The sequence below is a fragment of the Watersipora subatra genome, chromosome 5, assembly GCF_963576615.1.
Source record: "Watersipora subatra chromosome 5, tzWatSuba1.1, whole genome shotgun sequence".
Classification (NCBI taxonomy): Eukaryota; Metazoa; Bryozoa; class Gymnolaemata; order Cheilostomatida; family Watersiporidae; genus Watersipora; species Watersipora subatra.
The window spans coordinates 32,996,637-33,022,965 of NC_088712.1; the positions used below are offsets into that span (position 1 = coordinate 32,996,637).

At 37.9% G+C, this 26,329-nt stretch overlaps 2 protein-coding genes across 3 annotated transcripts in view; one reads left to right on the forward strand and one right to left on the reverse strand.

The window, feature by feature from the left end:
* The window catches only part of LOC137396341 (proto-oncogene c-Rel-like), a 142,808-nt gene extending 124,925 nt beyond the window's left edge, over positions 1-17,883 (forward strand). For both annotated transcript variants that reach the window (XM_068082571.1, XM_068082570.1), the window contains exon 14: positions 17,010-17,883. In XM_068082571.1, the coding sequence (XP_067938672.1) occupies positions 17,010-17,069 (60 nt within the window). In that variant the 3' untranslated portion in view covers positions 17,070-17,883. The remainder of the gene's footprint in view (positions 1-17,009) is intronic.
* A 1,022-nt stretch (positions 17,884-18,905) lies between these two features.
* On the reverse strand, positions 18,906-26,077 carry LOC137397288 (uncharacterized). The gene is made up of 5 exons (XM_068083578.1): positions 25,731-26,077; positions 24,812-24,942; positions 23,859-24,022; positions 20,067-20,234; positions 18,906-19,442 (listed from the first exon to the last, which is right to left on the reverse strand). Exons 1-5 carry the CDS (start codon positions 26,075-26,077, stop codon positions 18,981-18,983), a joined length of 1,272 nt encoding a protein of 423 aa, XP_067939679.1. The 3' UTR covers positions 18,906-18,980.
* Between the last annotated feature and the right edge of the window lie 252 nt (positions 26,078-26,329).

The window sequence follows — 26,329 nt, forward strand, 5'->3', positions numbered from 1 at the left end:
ATGAGTGGCAGCATAGGTCAACTATAGTGTCTACTTATGAGGGGCAGCATAGGTCAACTATAGTGTTTACTTATGAGGGGTAGCATAGGTCAACTATAGTGTTTACTTTTGAGGGGCAGCATAGTTCAACTATAGTGTTTACTTGTGAGGGGTAGCATATGTCAACTATAGTGTTTACTTATGAGGTGTAGCATAGGTCAACTATAGTGTTTACTTATGAGGGGCAGCATAGGTCAACTATAGTGTCTACTTATGAGGGGTAGCATAGGTCAACTATAGTGTTTACTTGTGAGGGGTAGCATAGTTCAACTATAGTGTTTACTTATGAGGGGCAGCATAGGTCAACTATAGTGTTTACTTGTGAGGGGTAGCATAGTTCAACTATAGTGTTTCCTTATGAGGGGTAGCATAGATCAACTATAGTGTTTACTTATGAGGGGCAGCATAGTTCAACTATAGTGTTTACTTATGAGGGGCAGCATAGTTCAACTATAGTGTTTACAAATGAGGGGTAGCATAGGTCAACTATAGTGTTTACTTATGAGGGGTAGCATAGGTCAACTATAGTGTTTACTTATGAGGGGTAGCATAGGTCAACTATAGTGTTTACTTATGAGGGGCAGCATAGGTCAACTATAGTGTTTACTTGTGAGGGGTAGCATAGTTCAACTATAGTGTTTACTTATGAGGGGCAGCATAGGTCAACTATAGTGTTTACTTGTGAGGGGTAGCATAGGTCAACTATAGTGTTTACCTATGAGGGGTAGCATAGGTCAACTATAGTGTTTACTTATGAGGGGCAGCATAGGTCAACTATAGTGTTTACTTGTGAGGGGTAGCATAGTTCAACTATAGTGTTTCCTTATGAGGGGTAGCATAGGTCAACTATAGTGTTTACTTATGAGGGGTAGCATAGGTCAACTATAGTGTTTACTTATGAGGGGTAGCATAGGTCGACTATAGTGTTTACTTATGAGGGGCAGCATAGGTCAACTATAGTGTTTACTTATGAGGTGTAGCATAGATCAACTATAGTGTTTACTTATGAGGGCTAGCATAGGTCAACTATAGTGTTTACTTATGAGGGGCAGCATAGGTCAACTATAGTGTTTACTTGTGAGGGGTAGCATAGTTCAACTATAGTGTTTCCTTATGAGGGGTAGCATAGGTCAACTATAGTGTTTACTTATGAGGGGTAGCATAGGTCAACTATAGTGTCTACTTGTGAGGGGTAGCATAGTTCAACTATAGTGTTTCCTTATGAGGGGTAGCATAGGTCAACTATAGTGTTTACTTATGAGGGGTAGCATAGGTCAACTATAGTGTTTACTTATGAGGGGTAGCATAGGTCGACTATAGTGTTTACTTATGAGGGGCAGCATAGGTCAACTATAGTGTTTACTTATGAGGTGTAGCATAGATCAACTATAGTGTCTACTTGTGAGGGGCAGCATAGGTCAACTATAGTGTTTACTTATGAGGGGTAGCATAGGTCAACTATAGTGTTTACTTATGAGGGGTAGCATAGGTCGACTATAGTGTTTACTTGTGAGGGGTAGCATAGTTCAACTATAGTGTTTCCTTATGAGGGGTAGCATAGGTCAACTATAGTGTTTACTTATGAGGGGTAGCATAGGTCAACTATAGTGTTTACTTATGAGGGGTAGCATAGGTCGACTATAGTGTTTACTTATGAGGGGCAGCATAGGTCAACTATAGTGTTTACTTATGAGGTGTAGCATAGATCAACTATAGTGTTTACTTGTGAGGGGCAGCATAGGTCAACTATAGTGTTTACTTATGAGGGGTAGCATAGGTCAACTATAGTGTTTACTTATGAGGGGCAGCATAGGTCAACTATAGTGTTTACTTATGAGGGGCAGCATAGGTCAACTATAGTGTTTACTTGTGAGGGGTAGCATAGGTCAACTATAGTGTTTACTTATGAGGGGTAGCATAGGTCAACTATAGTGTTTACTTATGAGGGGCAGCATAGTTCAACTATAGTGTTTACTTATGAGGGGTAGCATAGGTCAACTATAGTGTTTACTTATGAGGGGCAGCATAGGTCAACTATAGTGTTTACTTGTGAGGGGCAGCATAGGTCAACTATAGTGTTTACTTATGAGGGGCAGCATAGGTCAACTATAGTGTTTACTTATGAGGGGCAGCATAGGTCAACTATAGTGTTTACTTATGAGGGGCAGCATAGGTCAACTATAGTGTCTACTTATGAGGGGCAGCATAGGTCAACTATAGTGTTTACTTGTGAGGGGTAGCATAGGTCAACTATAGTGTTTACTTGTGAGGGGCAGCATCGTTCAACTATAGTGTTTACTTATGAGGGGTAGCATAGGTCAACTATAGTGTTTACTTATGAGGGGTAGCATAGGTCAACTATAGTGTTTACTTATGAGGGGCAGCATCGTTCAACTATAGTGTTTACTTATGAGGGGTAGCATAGGTCAACTATAGTGTTTACTTGTGAGGGGCAGCATCGTTCAACTATAGTGTTTACTTGTGAGGGGTAGCATAGGTCAACTATAGTGTTCACTTGTGAGGGGTAGCATAGTTCAACTATAGTGTTTGCTTATGAGGGGCAGCATAGGTCAACTATAGTGTTTACTTATGAGGGGCAGCATAGGTCAACTATAGTGTCTACTTATGAGGGGCAGCATAGGTCAACTATAGTGTTTACTTGTGAGGGGTAGCATAGGTCAACTATAGTGTTTACTTGTGAGGGGCAGCATCGTTCAACTATAGTGTTTACTTATGAGGGGTAGCATAGGTCAACTATAGTGTTTACTTATGAGGGGTAGCATAGGTCAACTATAGTGTTTACTTATGAGGGGCAGCATCGTTCAACTATAGTGTTTACTTATGAGGGGTAGCATAGGTCAACTATAGTGTTTACTTATGAGGGGCAGCATAGGTCAACTATAGTGTTTACTTGTGAGGGGTAGCATAGTTCAACTATAGTGTTTCCTTATGAGGGGTAGCATAGGTCAACTATAGTGTTTACTTATGAGGGGTAGCATAGGTCAACTATAGTGTTTACTTGTGAGGGGCAGCATAGGTCAACTATAGTGTTTACTTATGAGGGGTAGCATAGTTCAACTATAGTGTTTACTTATGAGGGGCAGCATAGGTCAACTATAGTGTTTACTTATGAGGGGTAGCATAGGTCAACTATAGTGTTTACTTGTGAGGGGTAGCATAGTTCAACTATAGTGTTTACTTGTGAGGGGCAGCATAGGTCAACTATAGTGTTTACTTATGAGGGGTAGCATAGTTCAACTATAGTGTTTACTTGTGAGGGGTAGCATAGGTCAACTATAGTGTTTACTTGTGAGGGGTAGCATCGTTCAACTATAGTGTTTACTTATGAGGGGTAGCATAGGTCAACTATAGTGTTTACTTATGAGGGGCAGCATAGGTCAACTATAGTGTTTACTTGTGAGGGGTAGCATAGTTCAACTATAGTGTTTCCTTATGAGGGGTAGCATAGGTCAACTATAGTGTTTACTTATGAGGGGTAGCATAGGTCAACTATAGTGTTTACTTGTGAGGGGCAGCATAGGTCAACTATAGTGTTTACTTATGAGGGGCAGCATCGTTCAACTATAGTGTTTACTTGTGAGGGGTAGCATAGATCAACTATAGTGTCTACTTGTGAGGGGTAGCATAGTTCAACTATAGTGTTTACTTATGAGGGGTAGCATAGGTCAACTATAGTGTTTACTTGTGAGGGGCAGCATCGTTCAACTATAGTGTTTACTTGTGAGGGGTAGCATAGATCAACTATAGTGTCTACTTGTGAGGGGTAGCATAGTTCAACTATAGTGTTTACTTATGAGGGGTAGCATAGGTCCACTATAGTGTTTACTTGTGAGGGGCAGCATAGGTCAACTATAGTGTTCACTTATGAGGGGCAGCATAGGTCAACTATAGTGTTTACTTATGAGGGGCAGCATAGGTCAACTATAGTGTTCACTTATGAGGGGTAGCATAGGTCAACTATAGTGTTTACTTATGAGGGGCAGCATAGGTCAACTATAGTGTTTACTTATGAGGGGCAGCATAGGTCAACTATAGTGTTTACTTGTGAGGGGTAGCATAGTTCAACTATAGTGTTTCCTTATGAGGGGTAGCATAGGTCAACTATAGTGTTTACTTATGAGGGGTAGCATAGGTCAACTATAGTGTTTACTTGTGAGGGGCAGCATCGTTCAACTATAGTGTTTACTTGTGAGGGGTAGCATAGGTCAACTATAGTGTTTACTAATGAGGGGTAGCATCGTTCAACTATAGTGTTTACTTGTGAGGGGTAGCATAGGTCAACTATAGTGTTTACTTATGAGGGGCAGCATAGTTCAACTATAGTGTTTACTTATGAGGGGCAGCATAGGTCAACTATAGTGTTTACTTGTGAGGGGTAGCATAGTTCAACTATAGTGTTTACTTATGAGGGGCAGCATAGGTCAACTATAGTGTTTACTAATGAGGGGTAGCATAGTTCAACTATTGTGTTTACTTATGAGGGGTAGCATAGGTCAACTATAGTGTTTACTTATGAGGGGCAGCATAGGTCAACTATAGTGTTTACTTATGAGGGGTAGCATGGGTCAACTATAGTGTTTACTAATGAGGGGTAGCATCGTTCAACTATAGTGTTTACTTGTGAGGGGTAGCATAGGTCAACTATAGTGTTTACTTATGAGGGGCAGCATAGTTCAACTATAGTGTTTACTTATGAGGGGCAGCATAGGTCAACTATAGTGTTTACTTATGAGGGGTAGCATAGTTCAACTATAGTGTTTACTTGTGAGGGGCAGCATAGATCAACTATAGTGTTTACTTATGAGGGGCAGCATAGGTCAACTATAGTGTTTACTTTTGAGGGGTAGCATAGGTCAACTATAGTGTTTACTTGTGAGGGGCAGCATAGGTCAACTATAGTGTCTACTTGTGAGGGGCAGCATAGGTCAACTATAGTGTTTACTTGTGAGGGGCAGCATAGGTCAACTATAGTGTTTACTTATGAGGGGCAGCATAGGTCAACTATAGTGTTTACTTATGAGGGGCAGCATAGTTCAACTATAGTGTTTACTTATGAGGGGCAGCATAGGTCAACTATAGTGTTTACTTGTGAGGGGCAGCATCGTTCAACTATAGTGTTTACTTATGAGGGGTAGCATAGATCAACTATAGTGTTTACTTATGAGGGGCAGCATAGGTCAACTATAGTGTTTACTTGTGAGGGGTAGCATAGGTCAACTATAGTGTTTACTTGTGAGGGGTAGCATAGGTCAACTATAGTGTTTACTTATGAGGGGCAGCATAGGTCAACTATAGTGTTTACTTATGAGGGGTAGCATAGATCAACTATAGTGTTTACTTATGAGGGGCAGCATAGGTCAACTATAGTGTTTACTTGTGAGGGGTAGCATAGGTCAACTATAGTGTTTACTTATGAGGGGTAGCATAGATCAACTATAGTGTTTACTTATGAGGGGTAGCATAGGTCAACTATAGTGTTTACTTGTGAGGGGTAGCATAGGTCAACTATAGTGTTTACTTATGAGGGGCAGCATAGGTCAACTATAGTGTCTACTTATGAGGGGCAGCATAGGTCAACTATAGTGTTTACTTATGAGGGGTAGCATAGATCAACTATAGTGTTTACTTATGAGGGGTAGCATAGGTCAACTATAGTGTTTACTTGTGAGGGGTAGCATAGGTCAACTATAGTGTTTACTTATGAGGGGTAGCATAGGTCAACTATAGTGTTTACTTATGAGGGATAGCATAGGTCAACTATAGTGTTTACTTATGAGGGGCAGCATAGTTCAACTATAGTGTTTACTTATGAGGGGTAGCATAGGTCAACTATAGTGTTTACTTGTGAGGGGTAGCATAGGTCAACTATAGTGTTTACTTATGAGGGGCAGCATAGGTCAACTATAGTGTCTACTTATGAGGGGCAGCATAGGTCAACTATAGTGTTTACTTATGAGGGGTAGCATAGGTCAACTATAGTGTTTACTTGTGAGGGGCAGCATAGGTCAACTATAGTGTTTACTTGTGAGGGGCAGCATAGGTCAACTATAGTGTTTACTTGTGAGGGGTAGCATAGTTCAACTATAGTGTTTCCTTATGAGGGGTAGCATAGATCAACTATAGTGTTTACTTATGAGGGGCAGCATAGTTCAACTATAGTGTTTACTTATGAGGGGCAGCATAGGTCAACTATAGTGTTTACTTGTGAGGGGTAGCATAGGTCAACTATAGTGTTTACTTATGAGGGGCAGCATAGTTCAACTATAGTGTTTACTTATGAGGGGCAGCATAGGTCAACTATAGTGTTTACTTGTGAGGGGTAGCATAGGTCAACTATAGTGTTTACTTATGAGGGGCAGCATAGTTCAACTATAGTGTTTACTTATGAGGGGTAGCATATGTCAACTATAGTGTTTACTTATGAGGGGCAGCATATGTCAACTATAGTGTTTACTTATGAGGGGTAGCATATGTCAACTATAGTGTTTACTTATGAGGGGCAGCATAGTTCAACTATAGTGTTTACTTATGAGGGGTAGCATATGTCAACTATAGTGTTTACTTATGAGTGGCAGCATAGGTCAACTATAGTGTCTACTTATGAGGGGCAGCATAGGTCAACTATAGTGTTTACTTATGAGGGGTAGCATAGGTCAACTATAGTGTTTACTTTTGAGGGGCAGCATAGTTCAACTATAGTGTTTACTTGTGAGGGGTAGCATATGTCAACTATAGTGTTTACTTATGAGGTGTAGCATAGGTCAACTATAGTGTTTACTTATGAGGGGCAGCATAGGTCAACTATAGTGTCTACTTATGAGGGGTAGCATAGGTCAACTATAGTGTTTACTTGTGAGGGGTAGCATAGTTCAACTATAGTGTTTACTTATGAGGGGCAGCATAGGTCAACTATAGTGTTTACTTGTGAGGGGTAGCATAGTTCAACTATAGTGTTTCCTTATGAGGGGTAGCATAGATCAACTATAGTGTTTACTTATGAGGGGCAGCATAGTTCAACTATAGTGTTTACTTATGAGGGGCAGCATAGTTCAACTATAGTGTTTACAAATGAGGGGTAGCATAGGTCAACTATAGTGTTTACTTATGAGGGGTAGCATAGGTCAACTATAGTGTTTACTTATGAGGGGTAGCATAGGTCAACTATAGTGTTTACTTATGAGGGGCAGCATAGGTCAACTATAGTGTTTACTTGTGAGGGGTAGCATAGTTCAACTATAGTGTTTACTTATGAGGGGCAGCATAGGTCAACTATAGTGTTTACTTGTGAGGGGTAGCATAGGTCAACTATAGTGTTTACCTATGAGGGGTAGCATAGGTCAACTATAGTGTTTACTTATGAGGGGCAGCATAGGTCAACTATAGTGTTTACTTGTGAGGGGTAGCATAGTTCAACTATAGTGTTTCCTTATGAGGGGTAGCATAGGTCAACTATAGTGTTTACTTATGAGGGGTAGCATAGGTCAACTATAGTGTTTACTTATGAGGGGTAGCATAGGTCGACTATAGTGTTTACTTATGAGGGGCAGCATAGGTCAACTATAGTGTTTACTTATGAGGTGTAGCATAGATCAACTATAGTGTTTACTTATGAGGGCTAGCATAGGTCAACTATAGTGTTTACTTATGAGGGGCAGCATAGGTCAACTATAGTGTTTACTTGTGAGGGGTAGCATAGTTCAACTATAGTGTTTCCTTATGAGGGGTAGCATAGGTCAACTATAGTGTTTACTTATGAGGGGTAGCATAGGTCAACTATAGTGTCTACTTGTGAGGGGTAGCATAGTTCAACTATAGTGTTTCCTTATGAGGGGTAGCATAGGTCAACTATAGTGTTTACTTATGAGGGGTAGCATAGGTCAACTATAGTGTTTACTTATGAGGGGTAGCATAGGTCGACTATAGTGTTTACTTATGAGGGGCAGCATAGGTCAACTATAGTGTTTACTTATGAGGTGTAGCATAGATCAACTATAGTGTCTACTTGTGAGGGGCAGCATAGGTCAACTATAGTGTTTACTTATGAGGGGTAGCATAGGTCAACTATAGTGTTTACTTATGAGGGGTAGCATAGGTCGACTATAGTGTTTACTTGTGAGGGGTAGCATAGTTCAACTATAGTGTTTCCTTATGAGGGGTAGCATAGGTCAACTATAGTGTTTACTTATGAGGGGTAGCATAGGTCAACTATAGTGTTTACTTATGAGGGGTAGCATAGGTCGACTATAGTGTTTACTTATGAGGGGCAGCATAGGTCAACTATAGTGTTTACTTATGAGGTGTAGCATAGATCAACTATAGTGTTTACTTGTGAGGGGCAGCATAGGTCAACTATAGTGTTTACTTATGAGGGGTAGCATAGGTCAACTATAGTGTTTACTTATGAGGGGCAGCATAGGTCAACTATAGTGTTTACTTATGAGGGGCAGCATAGGTCAACTATAGTGTTTACTTGTGAGGGGTAGCATAGGTCAACTATAGTGTTTACTTATGAGGGGTAGCATAGGTCAACTATAGTGTTTACTTATGAGGGGCAGCATAGTTCAACTATAGTGTTTACTTATGAGGGGTAGCATAGGTCAACTATAGTGTTTACTTATGAGGGGCAGCATAGGTCAACTATAGTGTTTACTTGTGAGGGGCAGCATAGGTCAACTATAGTGTTTACTTATGAGGGGCAGCATAGGTCAACTATAGTGTTTACTTATGAGGGGCAGCATAGGTCAACTATAGTGTTTACTTATGAGGGGCAGCATAGGTCAACTATAGTGTCTACTTATGAGGGGCAGCATAGGTCAACTATAGTGTTTACTTGTGAGGGGTAGCATAGGTCAACTATAGTGTTTACTTGTGAGGGGCAGCATCGTTCAACTATAGTGTTTACTTATGAGGGGTAGCATAGGTCAACTATAGTGTTTACTTATGAGGGGTAGCATAGGTCAACTATAGTGTTTACTTATGAGGGGCAGCATCGTTCAACTATAGTGTTTACTTATGAGGGGTAGCATAGGTCAACTATAGTGTTTACTTGTGAGGGGCAGCATCGTTCAACTATAGTGTTTACTTGTGAGGGGTAGCATAGGTCAACTATAGTGTTCACTTGTGAGGGGTAGCATAGTTCAACTATAGTGTTTGCTTATGAGGGGCAGCATAGGTCAACTATAGTGTTTACTTATGAGGGGCAGCATAGGTCAACTATAGTGTCTACTTATGAGGGGCAGCATAGGTCAACTATAGTGTTTACTTGTGAGGGGTAGCATAGGTCAACTATAGTGTTTACTTGTGAGGGGCAGCATCGTTCAACTATAGTGTTTACTTATGAGGGGTAGCATAGGTCAACTATAGTGTTTACTTATGAGGGGTAGCATAGGTCAACTATAGTGTTTACTTATGAGGGGCAGCATCGTTCAACTATAGTGTTTACTTATGAGGGGTAGCATAGGTCAACTATAGTGTTTACTTATGAGGGGCAGCATAGGTCAACTATAGTGTTTACTTGTGAGGGGTAGCATAGTTCAACTATAGTGTTTCCTTATGAGGGGTAGCATAGGTCAACTATAGTGTTTACTTATGAGGGGTAGCATAGGTCAACTATTGTGTTTACTTGTGAGGGGCAGCATAGGTCAACTATAGTGTTTACTTATGAGGGGTAGCATAGTTCAACTATAGTGTTTACTTATGAGGGGCAGCATAGGTCAACTATAGTGTTTACTTATGAGGGGTAGCATAGGTCAACTATAGTGTTTACTTGTGAGGGGTAGCATAGTTCAACTATAGTGTTTACTTGTGAGGGGCAGCATAGGTCAACTATAGTGTTTACTTATGAGGGGTAGCATAGTTCAACTATAGTGTTTACTTGTGAGGGGTAGCATAGGTCAACTATAGTGTTTACTTGTGAGGGGTAGCATCGTTCAACTATAGTGTTTACTTATGAGGGGTAGCATAGGTCAACTATAGTGTTTACTTATGAGGGGCAGCATAGGTCAACTATAGTGTTTACTTGTGAGGGGTAGCATAGTTCAACTATAGTGTTTCCTTATGAGGGGTAGCATAGGTCAACTATAGTGTTTACTTATGAGGGGTAGCATAGGTCAACTATAGTGTTTACTTGTGAGGGGCAGCATAGGTCAACTATAGTGTTTACTTATGAGGGGCAGCATCGTTCAACTATAGTGTTTACTTGTGAGGGGTAGCATAGATCAACTATAGTGTCTACTTGTGAGGGGTAGCATAGTTCAACTATAGTGTTTACTTATGAGGGGTAGCATAGGTCAACTATAGTGTTTACTTGTGAGGGGCAGCATCGTTCAACTATAGTGTTTACTTGTGAGGGGTAGCATAGATCAACTATAGTGTCTACTTGTGAGGGGTAGCATAGTTCAACTATAGTGTTTACTTATGAGGGGTAGCATAGGTCCACTATAGTGTTTACTTGTGAGGGGCAGCATAGGTCAACTATAGTGTTCACTTATGAGGGGCAGCATAGGTCAACTATAGTGTTTACTTATGAGGGGCAGCATAGGTCAACTATAGTGTTCACTTATGAGGGGTAGCATAGGTCAACTATAGTGTTTACTTATGAGGGGCAGCATAGGTCAACTATAGTGTTTACTTATGAGGGGCAGCATAGGTCAACTATAGTGTTTACTTGTGAGGGGTAGCATAGTTCAACTATAGTGTTTCCTTATGAGGGGTAGCATAGGTCAACTATAGTGTTTACTTATGAGGGGTAGCATAGGTCAACTATAGTGTTTACTTGTGAGGGGCAGCATCGTTCAACTATAGTGTTTACTTGTGAGGGGTAGCATAGGTCAACTATAGTGTTTACTTATGAGGGGTAGCATAGGTCAACTATAGTGTTTACTTATGAGGGGCAGCATAGGTCAACTATAGTGTTTACTTATGAGGGGCAGCATAGGTCAACTATAGTGTTTACTTGTGAGGGGTAGCATAGATCAACTATAGTGTTTACTTATGAGGGGCAGCATAGGTCAACTATAGTGTCTACTTGTGAGGGGCAGCATAGGTCAACTATAGTGTTTACTTATGAGGGGCAGCATAGTTCAACTATAGTGTTTACTTATGAGGGGTAGCATAGGTCAACTATAGTGTTTACTTATGAGGGGCAGCATAGGTCAACTATAGTGTTTACTTGTGAGGGGCAGCATCGTTCAACTATAGTGTTTACTTGTGAGGGGTAGCATAGGTCAACTATAGTGTTTACTTATGAGGTGTAGCATAGGTCAACTATAGTGTTTACTTATGAGGGGCAGCATCGTTCAACTATAGTGTTTACTTATGAGGGGCAGCATCGTTCAACTTTAGTGTTTACTTATGAGGGGTAGCATAGGTCAACTATAGTGTTTACTTGTGAGGGGTAGCATAGGTCAACTATAGTGTTTACTTATGAGGGGTAGCATAGGTCGACTATAGTGTTTACTTGTGAGGGGTAGCATAGTTCAACTATAGTGTTTCCTTATGAGGGGTAGCATAGGTCAACTATAGTGTTTACTTATGAGGGGTAGCATAGGTCAACTATAGTGTTTACTTATGAGGGGTAGCATAGGTCGACTATAGTGTTTACTTATGAGGGGCAGCATAGGTCAACTATAGTGTTTACTTATGAGGTGTAGCATAGATCAACTATAGTGTTTACTTGTGAGGGGCAGCATAGGTCAACTATAGTGTTTACTTATGAGGGGTAGCATAGGTCAACTATAGTGTTTACTTATGAGGGGCAGCATAGGTCAACTATAGTGTTTACTTATGAGGGGCAGCATAGGTCAACTATAGTGTTTACTTGTGAGGGGTAGCATAGGTCAACTATAGTGTTTACTTATGAGGGGTAGCATAGGTCAACTATAGTGTTTACTTATGAGGGGCAGCATAGTTCAACTATAGTGTTTACTTATGAGGGGTAGCATAGGTCAACTATAGTGTTTACTTATGAGGGGTAGCATAGGTCAACTATAGTGTTTACTTATGAGGGGCAGCATAGTTCAACTATAGTGTTTACTTGTGAGGGGTAGCATAGGTCAACTATAGTGTTTCCTTATGAGGGGTAGCATAGGTCAACTATAGTGTTTACTTATGAGGGGTAGCATAGGTCAACTATAGTGTTTACTTATGAGGGGCAGCATAGTTCAACTATAGTGTTTACTTATGAGGGGTAGCATAGGTCAACTATAGTGTTTACTTATGAGGGGTAGCATAGGTCAACTATAGTGTTTACTTATGAGGGGCAGCATAGTTCAACTATAGTGTTTACTTGTGAGGGGTAGCATAGGTCAACTATAGTGTTTCCTTATGAGGGGTAGCATAGGTCAACTATAGTGTTTACTTATGAGGGGCAGCATAGGTCAACTATAGTGTTTACTTATGAGGGGCAGCATAGGTCAACTATAGTGTTTACTTGTGAGGGGTAGCATAGTTCAACTATAGTGTTTCCTTATGAGGGGTAGCATAGGTCAACTATAGTGTTTACTTATGAGGGGTAGCATAGGTCAACTATAGTGTTTACTTATGAGGGGTAGCATAGGTCGACTATAGTGTTTACTTATGAGGGGCAGCATAGGTCAACTATAGTGTTTACTTATGAGGTGTAGCATAGATCAACTATAGTGTTTACTTATGAGGGGCAGCATAGGTCAACTATAGTGTTTACTTGTGAGGGGTAGCATAGTTCAACTATAGTGTTTCCTTATGAGGGGTAGCATAGGTCAACTATAGTGTTTACTTATGAGGGGTAGCATAGGTCAACTATAGTGTTTACTTATGAGGGGTAGCATAGGTCGACTATAGTGTTTACTTATGAGGTGTAGCATAGATCAACTATAGTGTTTACTTATGAGGGGCAGCATAGGTCAACTATAGTGTTTACTTGTGAGGGGTAGCATAGTTCAACTATAGTGTTTACTTATGAGGGGCAGCATAGGTCAACTATAGTGTTTACTTGTGAGGGGTAGCATAGTTCAACTATAGTGTTTCCTTATGAGGGGTAGCATAGGTCAACTATAGTGTTTACTTATGAGGGGTAGCATAGGTCAACTATAGTGTTTACTTATGAGGGGCAGCATAGGTCAACTATAGTGTTTACTTATGAGGGGTAGCATAGATCAACTATAGTGTTTACTTATGAGTGGCAGCATAGTTCAACTATAGTGTTTACTTATGAGGGGCAGCATAGTTCAACTATAGTGTTTACTAATGAGGGGTAGCATAGGTCAACTATAGTGTTTACTTATGAGGGGTAGCATAGTTCAACTATAGTGTTTACTTATGAGGGGCAGCATAGGTCAACTATAGTGTTTACTTGTGAGGGGCAGCATAGGTCAACTATAGTGTTTACTTATGAGGGGCAGCATCGTTCAACTATAGTGTTTACTTATGAGGGGTAGCATAGGTCAACTATAGTGTTTACTTATGAGGGGTAGCATAGTTCAACTATAGTGTTTACTTATGAGGGGCAGCATAGTTCAACTATAGTGTTTACTAATGAGGGGTAGCATAGGTCAACTATAGTGTTTACTTATGAGGGGTAGCATAGTTCAACTATAGTGTTTACTTATGAGGGGCAGCATAGGTCAACTATAGTGTTTACTTGTGAGGGGCAGCATAGGTCAACTATAGTGTTTACTAATGAGGGGTAGCATAGTTCAACTATAGTGTTTACTTATGAGGGGCAGCATAGGTCAACTATAGTGTTTACTTATGAGGGGTAGCATAGGTCAACTATAGTGTTTACTTATGAGGGGCAGCATAGGTCAACTATAGTGTTTACTTATGAGGGGTAGCATAGGTCAACTATAGTGTTTACTTATGAGGGGCAGCATCGTTCAACTATAGTGTTTACTTATGAGGGGTAGCATAGGTCAACTATAGTGTTTACTTGTGAGGGGCAGCATCGTTCAACTATAGTGTTTACTTATGAGGGGTAGCATAGGTCAACTATAGTGTTTACTTATGAGGGGTAGCATAGGTCAACTATAGTGTTTACTTATGAGGGGCAGCATCGTTCAACTATAGTGTTTACTTATGAGGGGTAGCATAGGTCAACTATAGTGTTTACTTGTGAGGGGCAGCATCGTTCAACTATAGTGTTTACTTGTGAGGGGTAGCATAGGTCAACTATAGTGTTCACTTGTGAGGGGTAGCATAGGTCAACTATAGTGTTTGCTTATGAGGGGTAGCATAAGTCAAATATAGTGTTTGAGGTATAGGTTCCATGAGATACAGGTTCTATGATATATAGGTTCCATGAGATATAGGTTCCATGATATATAGGTTCCATGAGATATATATTCCATGATATATAGATTCCATGAGATACAGGTTCTATGATATATAGGTTCCATGAGATATATATTCCAAGATATATAGATTCCATGAGATATAGGTTCCATGATATATAGGTTCGATGAGATATAGATTCCATGAGATATAGGTTCCATGATATATAGGTTCCATGAGATATAGATTACATGATATATAGATTCCATGATATATAGATTCTATGAGATAAAGATTCCATGAGATATAGGTTCCATGAGATATAGAGGTTCCATGAGATATAGAGGTTCCATGATATATATATATTTTTTTTTTCCATGATATATAGGTTCCATGATATATAGATTCCATGATATATAGGTTCCATGATATATAGGTTCTATGAGATATAGATTCCACGAGATATAGGTTCCATGAGATATAGGTTCTATGAGATATAGGTTCCATGAGATATAGGTTCCATGAGATATAGGTTCCATGAGACATAGGTTCTATGATATATAGATTCCATGAGATATAGGTTCCATGATATATAGATTCCATGATATATAGGTTCCATGATATATAGGTTCTATGAGATATAGGTTCCATGAGATATAGGTTCCATGAGATATAGGTTCCATGATATATAGGTTCCATGAGATATAGGTTCTATGATATATATGTTCCATGAGATATAGGTTCCATGAGATATAGGTTCCATGAGATATAGGTTCCATGAGATACAGGTTCTATGAGATATAGGTTCTATGATATATATGTTCCATGAGATATAGGTTTCATGAGATATAGGTTCCATGAGATATAGGTTCCATGAGATATAGGTTCCATGAGATATAGGTTCCATGAGATATAGGTTCCATGAGACATAGGTTCTATGATATATAGATTCCATGAGATATAGGTTCCATGAGATATAGGTTCCATGAGATATAGGTTCCATGAGATATAGGTTCTATGATATATAGGTTCTATGATATATAGGTTCCATGAGATATAGGTTCTATGATATATAGATTCCATGAGATATAGGTTCCATGAGATATAGGTTCCATGAGATATAGGTTCCATGAGATATAGGTTCCATGAGATATAGGTTCTATGATATATAGGTTCTATGATATATAGGTTCCATGAGATATAGGTTCTATGATATATAGATTCCATGAGATATAGGTTCCATGAGATATAGGTTCCATGAGATATAGGTTCTATGATATATAGATTCCATGAGATATAGGTTCCATGAGATATAGGTTCCATGAGATATAGGTTCCATGAGATATAGGTTCCATGAGATATAGGTTCTATGATATATAGGTTCTATGATATATAGGTTCCATGAGATATAGGTTCTATGATATATAGATTCCATGAGATATAGGTTCCATGAGATATAGGTTCTATGATATATAGGTTCTATGATATATAGGTTCCATGAGATATAGGTTCTATGATATATAGATTCCATGAGATATAGGTTCCATGATATATAGGTTCCATGAGATATAGGTTCTATGATATATAGATTCCACGAGATATAGGTTCCATGAGATATAGGTTCCATGAGATATAGGTTCCATGAGATATAGGTTCTATGATATATAGGTTCTATGATATATAGGTTCCATGAGATATAGGTTCTATGATATATAGATTCCATGAGATATAGGTTCCATGAGATATAGGTTCCATGAGATATAGGTTCTATGATATATATGTTCTATGAGAGATTGTCAGGCATAATAAATAAGTGTGCAATTATTCCTAAAAGTGGCAAGGCAGTTGAGTGGTGCCCGGGTACAGTGGCAAGGCAGTTGATTGGTGCCCGGGTACAGTGGCAGTCTACCAACCTGAAAGCAAGGCAGTTGATTGGTGCCCGGGTACAGTGGCAGTCTACCAACCCGAAAGCAAGGCAGTTGATTGGTGCCCGGGTACAGTGGCAGTCTACCAACCTGAAAGCAAGGCAGTTGATTGGTGCCCGGGTACAGTGGCAGTCTACCAACCTGAAAGCAAGGCAGTTGATTGGTGCCCGGGTACAGTGGCAGTCTACCAACCTGAAAGCAAGGCAGTTGATTGGTGCACGGGTACAGTGGCAGTCTACCAACCTGAAAGCCATGAGTACCTTATGTTGCTCTCTGATGCACACTGATGATCAGCACTGTTTCTGAATTTGAGATTAAATTTAGTTCATTAGCAATTACAATAGCATATGTAATGCATTTCACAGGCAACAGTACTGTTTCCAATACCTCACTTTATTAGTGGACTATTATTAGTGGTGGGCTTTAGTTGTGGGCTTTTAATTGGTGCTGGACTTTAGTTGTGCACTTTAGTGGTGGAGAAATAGTAAACATCATAGGCATGATAAACAAGTATTTTATTCTGTCTTTTAATTAGTTAACAAATGAGCGTCTGGTTGTGGAAACTATGAACTGAGGCAAAATAGTTTTGCAAACAAACTAGGTAATAAATCTGAGAATTTTCAGTAAAGATGGAACTTTTAGAAGGTGCCGGAACAATAGTGACTGAAAGGGCTTGGAACAAATTATTTTTAGTCTTTTCTACATAGACAATTCTCATTACTCGATGTTTCACAGGTTTTCTATCTTTAGTAAGTTTTAATTATTCTTTCCTTTTAGATTGCGCAAGTTATAGCCGAGGATGAATCTTTCAAGTTCATGACTACTTCTCCGTCATGAACTACCCCATCACCCTTTCCTGGCTTGGCTTTAAACCTCAGGCTATTAGTTGAATTATCCGGTTCTCAACGATTCGAGATCTTTTTGCCTTTTACCCGCATTGCATCAGGTATAAATGGGTGCTTTAAAGGAGCAGGACCAAGGTCCATTGGGTTAGTGAAATGGATAGACAAGTTTGTCCACCCGTTTTGTTTAATGGAAGTACAAATAACTACCAACTACATATCCAGCTACATATCCGTAGATTGTTATTGTTTTACGCTTGTAAGCTTGGGTTCATATTCTCTGTGTATTGCATATTATACCAGTGCTCCATATTTATCAACTTTGGTTCTCCAGTTTTGATCTTTTATTATATGTTATTGGTTCAACACATAGAGCCTGGTGCTGTGATTGGACAGTGCTTTATCGGCCTTAACTACTGATGGAACTACTCGGAACACAACTATGTATGGTATCATTATCAGGAATGATTTTACTGTGATTAATCTTATTGCTGCTTATTCTATTGATGAATGATGTATTACTTTACTTCATTTCTGTTATACAATCAACTATTTTGTATTAATAAGGAAACTAGTTTCTTCAACTAGTTATGGAAAGTGCGGTATAGTAGTCCGTTCCTGTGTCTTTTTTCACTTGTTTTGTTTATGGAAATGTTGTCAATACTGGCTAACTATAATTATAACAGCTATATCAATTATTTTAATTTAATTATAGATATGCTGCTTGTTAAATACCATGGATACATTCTTAAATATACTGTCTTGTATCATTTAATCTAGACCTACAATAGATATACTGTTTGATGTAAGTCAGCAAGTTCACTGCTGTTATTGATAGACCGACTCCTCCTATGCTTCATGAATTTATTTATGTTTTTGAACAATGCACAGTTGGTAGACTGATATATGGTCTAACAAGATATTTGTAGTAGCCACAGTTGGTAGACTGATATATGGTCTAACAAGATATTTGTAGTAGCCCCAGTTGGTAGACTGATATATGGTCTAACAAGATATTTGTAGTAGCCACAGTTGGTAGACTGATATATGGTCTAACAAGATATTTGTAGTAGCCGCAGTTGGTAGACTGATATATGGTCTAACAAGATATTTGTAGTAGCCACAGTTGGTAGACTGATATATGGTCTAACAAGATATTTGTAGTAGCCACAGTTGGTAGACTGATATATGTTCTAACAAGATATTTGTAGTAGCCACAGTTGGTAGACTGATATATGGTCTAACAAGATATTTGTAGTAGCCACAGTTGGTAGACTGATATATGGTCTAACAAGATATTTGTAGTAGCCACAGTTGGTAGACTGATATATGGTCTAACAAGATATTTGTAGTAGCCACAGTTGGTAGACTGATATATGGTCTAACAAGATATTTGTAGTAGCCACAGTTGGTAGACTGATATATGGTCTAACAAGATATTTGTAGTAGCCACAGTTGGTAGACTGATATATGGTCTAACAAGATATTTGTAGTAGCCACAGTTGGTAGACTGATATATGGTCTAACAAGATATTTGTAGTAGCCACAGTTGGTAGACTGATATATGGTCTAACAAGATATTTGTAGTAGCCACAGTTGGTAGAGCTTATCTTGTATAATCTAGCAGAATAGTGTGTGAACAAAGCCGACAGATTTTATTTTAAAAACTTTTTTGAAAATTCTGTTGTATGTACTACACAATTCTCAGTAAATTGGGAAACAAAAACTTTGTGTCCACAAATTAACACATAACACATCTGTGGTATTATTAGTAGAAGTCTATCTACGTCATACATCTACACATGCATTTTACACAGATTTTCATGTTCTGATGGTAACTCGTTTCTGTAAGGGCTTTGCTTGCATATAGCTTGATGTCTGCGCAAGGCTCTTTGTGACTAAACGTCTATTCTATTATGTCAAATGCAAACATAGCGTCCATGAAAACATTTTTCCATACATTTCCTGATTGGCATAAGAAATGATCTATGTCTATTTGTCGAGTTGGATTCCATACCGACTTTGGAAGTCCTTTATACGGGTCTTTACGCTTCAAATAGTTTTCATATTCCGCTTTGTCATTAAAAATAGATAATGGCATATCAATTCTCCTAGAAGTAAATGGTTTTCTCTCTGTACCTTCAATATTTGGTTGGTATGCAGAGCTGGCAAGGGTGTCTATTTGAACATCTTTGTATTGTTTCATTGTTGGCTCAAGACATGGAAAAATTGCAAAATAATCTTTTTGAGGGAAGGGCATTCTTTGGAGACTTTCAAATGGTTTGTATTTAGGAGGGAAATCCAAGATTACTACAGGAGGGAAGTAGTGTGATAGCAGCAATGCTTCAGCCAAAGTTATTGCTGGGCTCTAAAATATATAGTAGAATATAGAAGTTGGTAGAAGCGCGGGTAAACTAGATATCTGTAGGAGGTACAGTTGGTAGAACTCAGTATGGTCTAACTAGATATCTGTAGGAGGTACAGTTGGTAGAACTAAGTATGGTCTAACTAGATATCTGTAGGAGGTACAGTTAGTAGAACTGTCTGGTCTAACTAGATATCTGTAGGAGGTACAGTTGGTAGAACTAAGTCTGGTATAACTAGATATCTGTAGGAGGTACAGTTGGTAGAACTAAGTATGGTATAACTAGATATCTGTAGGAGGTACAGTTGGTAGAACTAAGTGTGGTATAACTAGATATCTGTAGAAGGTACAGTTGGTAGAACTAAGTATGGTCTAACTAGATATCCGTAGTGGACACAGTTGGTAGAACGAAGTCTGGTCTAACTAGATATCTGTAGGAGGTACAGTTGGTAGAACTAAGTATGGTCTAACTAGATATCCGTAGTGGACACAGTTGGTAGAACTAAGTCTGGTATAACTAGATATCTGTAGTGGACACCGTGAGCTAAAGACACAAATAAATGCACCACATACTTTTACTGCGTAATCTATTCTCTCTTTGTTCCTTCCAATTTTTTCATTACTTACCCATCCCCCATTGTAGAAAATCCAGTCATGAACAGAGGTTTCTGTCTCTGACTTCTTAAGATTTAGCTTGTCAAATCTCAACAGCACCCAGTGCATCAACTCCGGGAATTTGTGGGAAATATTTTTTTCGACCATTAAGCCAGTCACACACGCTATAGTCTGCATGAACTAGAAATAGATGAACTATACATTACTTACTGCAGCAGAAAAGGAAACATTGATATTGAATCTTTGGTGTTTTTCAAGGCTAAATGATTGCCTTAAATACATTACGAGTAGCAAATACAATAGAGCTGTGGAGTACATACCAGTTTCAAATCATTTAAGGGAAAACCTTGTTTGAAGGCTAGATACATATTCATGTAGCTGTATATATAGCATGTATCACACTTATGACACATATATGGTATAAATAGCATATATGACATGTACATCATATACAACATGCTATGAATATAGCAACTAAACAACTGCTAAAGTTTTCATATACCCGGTTAAACTTTGAATAAACCAATTCTGCCCTCTGCTGCTAACACCACTATCTCCCTTAAAACGGTTTTCCGCTATGCAGCTGGTCAATTTTACTCTAATTAGTTTAAGCAAAATTCTATTACATAATTCCTTCAACTATTATGTAATTTAAGTTAATCAATAAAGGATTATCAATTCATGTGTTAATCTGTTATGAGTAGTTCTATCTGCAGTTCCCTTAAACAGATTTCTAGAATTCTGCAGGTAAAACTACTTATCAGCTGTTAAGTAGCTTTATGTGCAGTTGAGTGTATATGATTCATGATATGATTCATGCAATGTCTGCTGCTCAAACTATTTATGAAATTTAACAAGGGTAACAGACAAAATTTCAAAACCATATTAGCCATTTCTATGTGACATGCAAACCAATTTCTTTGATAGGCAAAAATATAGATAAATATTCTATTAGCTGTATGTCAAAGGTGGCTTATATTGGCTTATTTAATGTGATCCTGTTGACATTACCGTACTTTTCGGACTATTAGCCGCTACTTTTTTCTGATGATTTGAGCCATGTGGCTTATATAAGGGTGCGGCTATTCTGTGGTTTTTTCTTTCATCGCTAGGGCGCATTGACCATAATCTACGGTTAGTGCCCCTTTAGCCATGAAAGAAAATACAAAACAATGCCTAACAATACTGTTCCGTTAGGCACTAGGTTAAAAAGCGTCGGTTAATACGAAACAGTACCGTTAGGCACTGTTCCGTTTTAAACAGCAGATTTGCTGCCGTGTTAAAAAGCACTGTCCTGAGTGCTGCGACCTATACAAAGGTGCGGCCTATGTATTGTTTTATTATCGGTTTTGGAAAATAAAGCAGATGCGGCTTATATAGGGGTGTGGTTTATAGTCCGAAAAGTACGGTGAATCATATACAGTCAAACATGGATAACTCGGCCACGGATAGCTCGAAAACATGGTTAATTCGAACGGTTTCTTTGGTCCGTTCCCGCGTAATGATAAATTGCTATAGATACCTCGAACTCAACACTGTTAATTCGAACTGTTTTTTTGCCCAACGGCTTGTTATCGCTTTAGAAAATCCCTTTATTCAAAGCCATAGAGGTAAACCTCATCTTTTCGTAATTCATAAGCGTTGTTATTACCACCATCGGCAAAATAATTTTGTCAACGACTTTTCTAAAGGTTTGGTCAAATTTGATTTATACTGCTATATGATTAGTAGCACGGGCTTGCCGGGTCACGCGCGCAAGGATTTTCGCCACGCACATACAAAACAAAAACAGCATGTTGTTTTGTATGTGCGTGGTGAAAATCCTTGAGTGCGTGACCCGGCTGGCCCGTGACGAATAGTTTTCCGACGTTGATTCCGTGTTGAATCAACGTCGGAATGTTGAATGTTTAAAACGTCTTAAAATTGTTTTTATTAAACGTATACGTAGTCTTAGCTAAAAAAAACTATTCATCGTTTGACCTAAACACAGAATACGTGTGTACATTCAATAAGTATCCATTCAAAAAGCGTGAGTGATATACAATGTACCGTTAAACCTCGTAAAACTTTTAATTGAACTGCCTCGGAGTGTTGCTCTTAACGAATCCCAGGTAAAGTAAGGGATTTTTCTTTGGTAACTTTTTCTTGAAGTTGCATAAACTTCAAGAAAAATCGGCAAAATTGATCGTGGGTAAAACGCTCAAAAGAAAAAGATGTCTTTTCTTTTGAGCATTTCAACAACGGTCAAGTTTTGCCAATGTCAATCTAAAAAAAAACGTCCTGGCAATAACATCACCTCAAACAACAAACCAATCTCAAGTGATAGAAAAATCTCTATACTTTTTGATAAAAACGTTTTAAACTTTACATTAGAAGCATTTAATTTGAAACAAGCCATTTGTGCTTTTAATTTATATTATAGTTTGCATATGTACATGTATCTACTAATAAATAAGTAAATACATGGACTTGTGACAGTGCTCTGATAACTTGAATGCTCTGATAATTCAAACACTTTTGCTCGGTCTCGTGAAGTTCGAGATATCCATGTTTGACTGTATAAAAATTTTTCTAAATAAACTGGTTTGACTGATATGGTTGACTAATACCATACTTAACGTCAGCGCATATAGCTAACTTATACCATATTTAACATCAGTGTATATAGTTAACTTATACCATACTTAACATCAGTGTATATAGTTAACTTATACCATACTTAACATCAGTGTATATAGGTAACTTATACCATACTTAACATCAGTGTATATAGTTAACTTATACCATACTTAACATCAGTGTATATAGTTAACTTATACCATACTTAACATCAGTGTATATAGTTAACTTATACCATACTAACATCAGTGTATATAGTTAACTTATACCATACTAACATCAGTGTATATAGGTAACTTATACCATACTAACATCAGTGTATATAGTTAACTTATACCATACTAACATCAGTGTATATAGTTAACTTATACCATACTAACATCAGTGTATATAGTTAACTTATACCATACTAACATCAGTGTATATAGATAACTTATACCATACTTAACATCAGTGTATATAGTTAACTTATACCATACTTAACATCAGTGTATATAGTTAACTTATACCATACTTAACATCAGTGTATATAGTTAACTTATACCATACTTAACATCAGTGTATATAGTTAACTTATACCATACTTAACATCAGTGTATATAGTTAACTTATACCATACTTAACATCAGTGTATATAGTTAACTTATACCATACTTAACATCAGTGTATATAGGTAACTTATACCATACTAACATCAGTGTATATAGGTAACTTATACCATACTAACATCAGTGTATATAGTTAACTTATACCATAATTAACATCAGTGTATATAGGTAACTTATACCATACTTAACATCAGTGTATATAGGTAACTTATACCATACTAACATCAGTGTATATAGGTAACTTATACCATACTAACATTAGTGTATATAGGTAACTTATATCATACTAACATCAGTGTATATAGTTAACTTATATCATACTTAACATCAGTGTATATAGTTAACTTATACCATACTATTATCAGTGTATATAGTTAACTTATACCATACTAACATCAGTGTATATAGTTAACTTATACCATACTAACATCAGTGTATATAGGTAACTCGATTGCGTGTAAACTAAACTGCAACAAAAGTGAAGCATTCATTTGGAATAAATTAATTAATTCCAACAGGCCATACTGATAACAATAACAATATCACAGCATTCACCAAATGGGTGTGTATGGATTACCCCAACAATCACAGGCCAAGATAGCATTCCTTCCTTTGCAAAGAGGCTAAAAAAGAGGGCCTCTATCTGCTGCATGAGGTCATCTGACTCACGTTCCATAGCTGTTACTTCTCGCGAAAACTCAAAAGCCCAAACATGGTCAGCACGCGTTAGCAAACGTTGAGCTGTAACAACATAAATCTACTTGGTGAGATAAACATTCGACACACATGAAATATTAACTATTCCATGTTGTTATGACCATCTAATTTATTTGATTTCATCTATTAAAATGTCAGAATAATTGTACGAGTTGTATTTCGTAAGATTAGATGTTCTTACATACATTGATGTATGGCTATGCCACTGGTTAGGAGGACAACTGATTGGTAGTTAAATAATCACTATAGTTTCAGATCAGTTATTACATTTTTATTTCAGGTCATCATTGCGTGTCACTATATATTACCAGATGTTATGATAGATTGTTAGATCCAATTACACCCTATCATATATTATTATATACTAGTATCCTGACAGCCCAGTGCGCCATAACGAATTTTCATGTGTAGTAGGTATTTCCACAATTATTCTGCAATGCAGCAAGATGGTTGTGAGATGTAGTTGGCAGCTGGCTGCTAAGTCGAATACCCGAGTTCTAATCCCGTTGGATACATTTTTTTCCTAACCTCTAAACATGACTTTGGAAAAATGGATGGACACCGCTCTTATTATAATAAAGATTTTCGACATTATTATTATTATAGTAGTATTATTAATCATACATTATTACCGCTGCTGAAATCGAGGTGCGGTTTTTCATTTTCAAAAAATGTTTTATGATTCCAAACTAAAAGACTACTACTAAAAGACCTGTATACTTGCTTTTTTGACTCAGAATACTCTACCAATTATTTCATGTGCTTAGCTAAACTTTCAATTAGGTTACAACTTCTATCTATGGATTAACTTACCTATGACTACCAAGCCTCGAGCGTAGGGTAGCGATATGTCAGATCTGAAGGCGCTATTTTTGTCTAGTGTTAGAAAGCTAGAAATAGTCCGTCGACAAGCGGCTAATGAAGGGTGTTTCTGATTTTCCAGCCTGCACAAGATAGACACACTGGTGATTTTATAAAAATATACATATCATAATATGTAAAATAATTAAACTTCCGCTAAGGTTTTTTGGGTTCAACACCCAAGCCATAGATAAAAACCTATATAGCCTGAGGTGCTCGCAAAATGTATTTATTTCAATTATTTAATACAATAAAAATTAAATTATGGACATTGGAATTGACGAAATTTAAAACTCAAACAAACTTAAGAATATTATTATTGTTCAACTTTCAATTTTATTCTTTGTAATGCATGTATGTATAGCCAGGTGATAACTAAATGTTAATTAGTTGCCAACTAGGTGTCAACTAAATGAAAACTAGGCATCGACTAAGTGCTTTGCTTTGAATTGCACTGACAAGTGATAACAAAATGCATATCTATTCCCTGTACTAGTTCATGTTGAATTTTAATAACAATGTAAAATGACTGCACATTAGACCAATACAGCAATTTCTTTCTACGCTAAAGCTTGCCATTATTGCCCCGTTGGCATAAAAACAATTGGAAAAATTTGACCGACTTCTCAATAACAATTTCATGTTAGTATTGGAGATATATCACTTTGTACTAGCACCAGCATTAACTTACTGCCAGATAAAAAATAGATGTTACCGTGTTAATAACTAGCATGGAATAGAGCCAAATATCATAGTACAAAGTTTAGCGTTAATAGAGAGAACTGGCGTTATGTCATACCTGTAGTTAAATATCACAGTGAAGAAAGGCGCATTGCTTTCACTTTACGAGCAATTGAAGCATTAGCCTTACCTCAATAATATAAAACTGATGAAGATGTCTCTGGTGAGTGGGGAGTAGGTGCTATCAGGTGGTATATCGTGATCATGAGCGCTCCTTTGAAATTTTTGACGTTCCTTTTTTATTTGGTTTGACACATTTCTGGAAGAATGACTTGAAGGTTTTTGTGGAATCTCATCATCTCCGTCTAGTCCGTCATTTTTGTTAGTTATATCTTCATTACCGTTACTTGTTTGCTCTTCATGCGCAGACTGAGTTGAATTTCGCCTTGTGTCGACCGCTGATGTTTTTTCTGCTACATTTTCACTTGAACCTGGCTGCTTAGAGGCATCAACTTGAGAACTCTCAGTTTCTGACATTTTTGTGAATACCAGTAGAGATGCAGCTAGCAGCTCTGAGCAATACTCTACAGCTAGTAAGAATCGCTAGCTAGTAGATAGTGTCAGCCGCCACAAGAAATGATGAGGTCAACTACTCAGCTATTGATAATGGAATACTTTAAATAGCTTTACTTTGCTTTATTGATGCTACAAACTTAAAACTTGCAAATCTATTTGCTAAACTCATATGCTATTCCTGTGCTATTTTGTTGCGGTTTGCAACGCAATTTT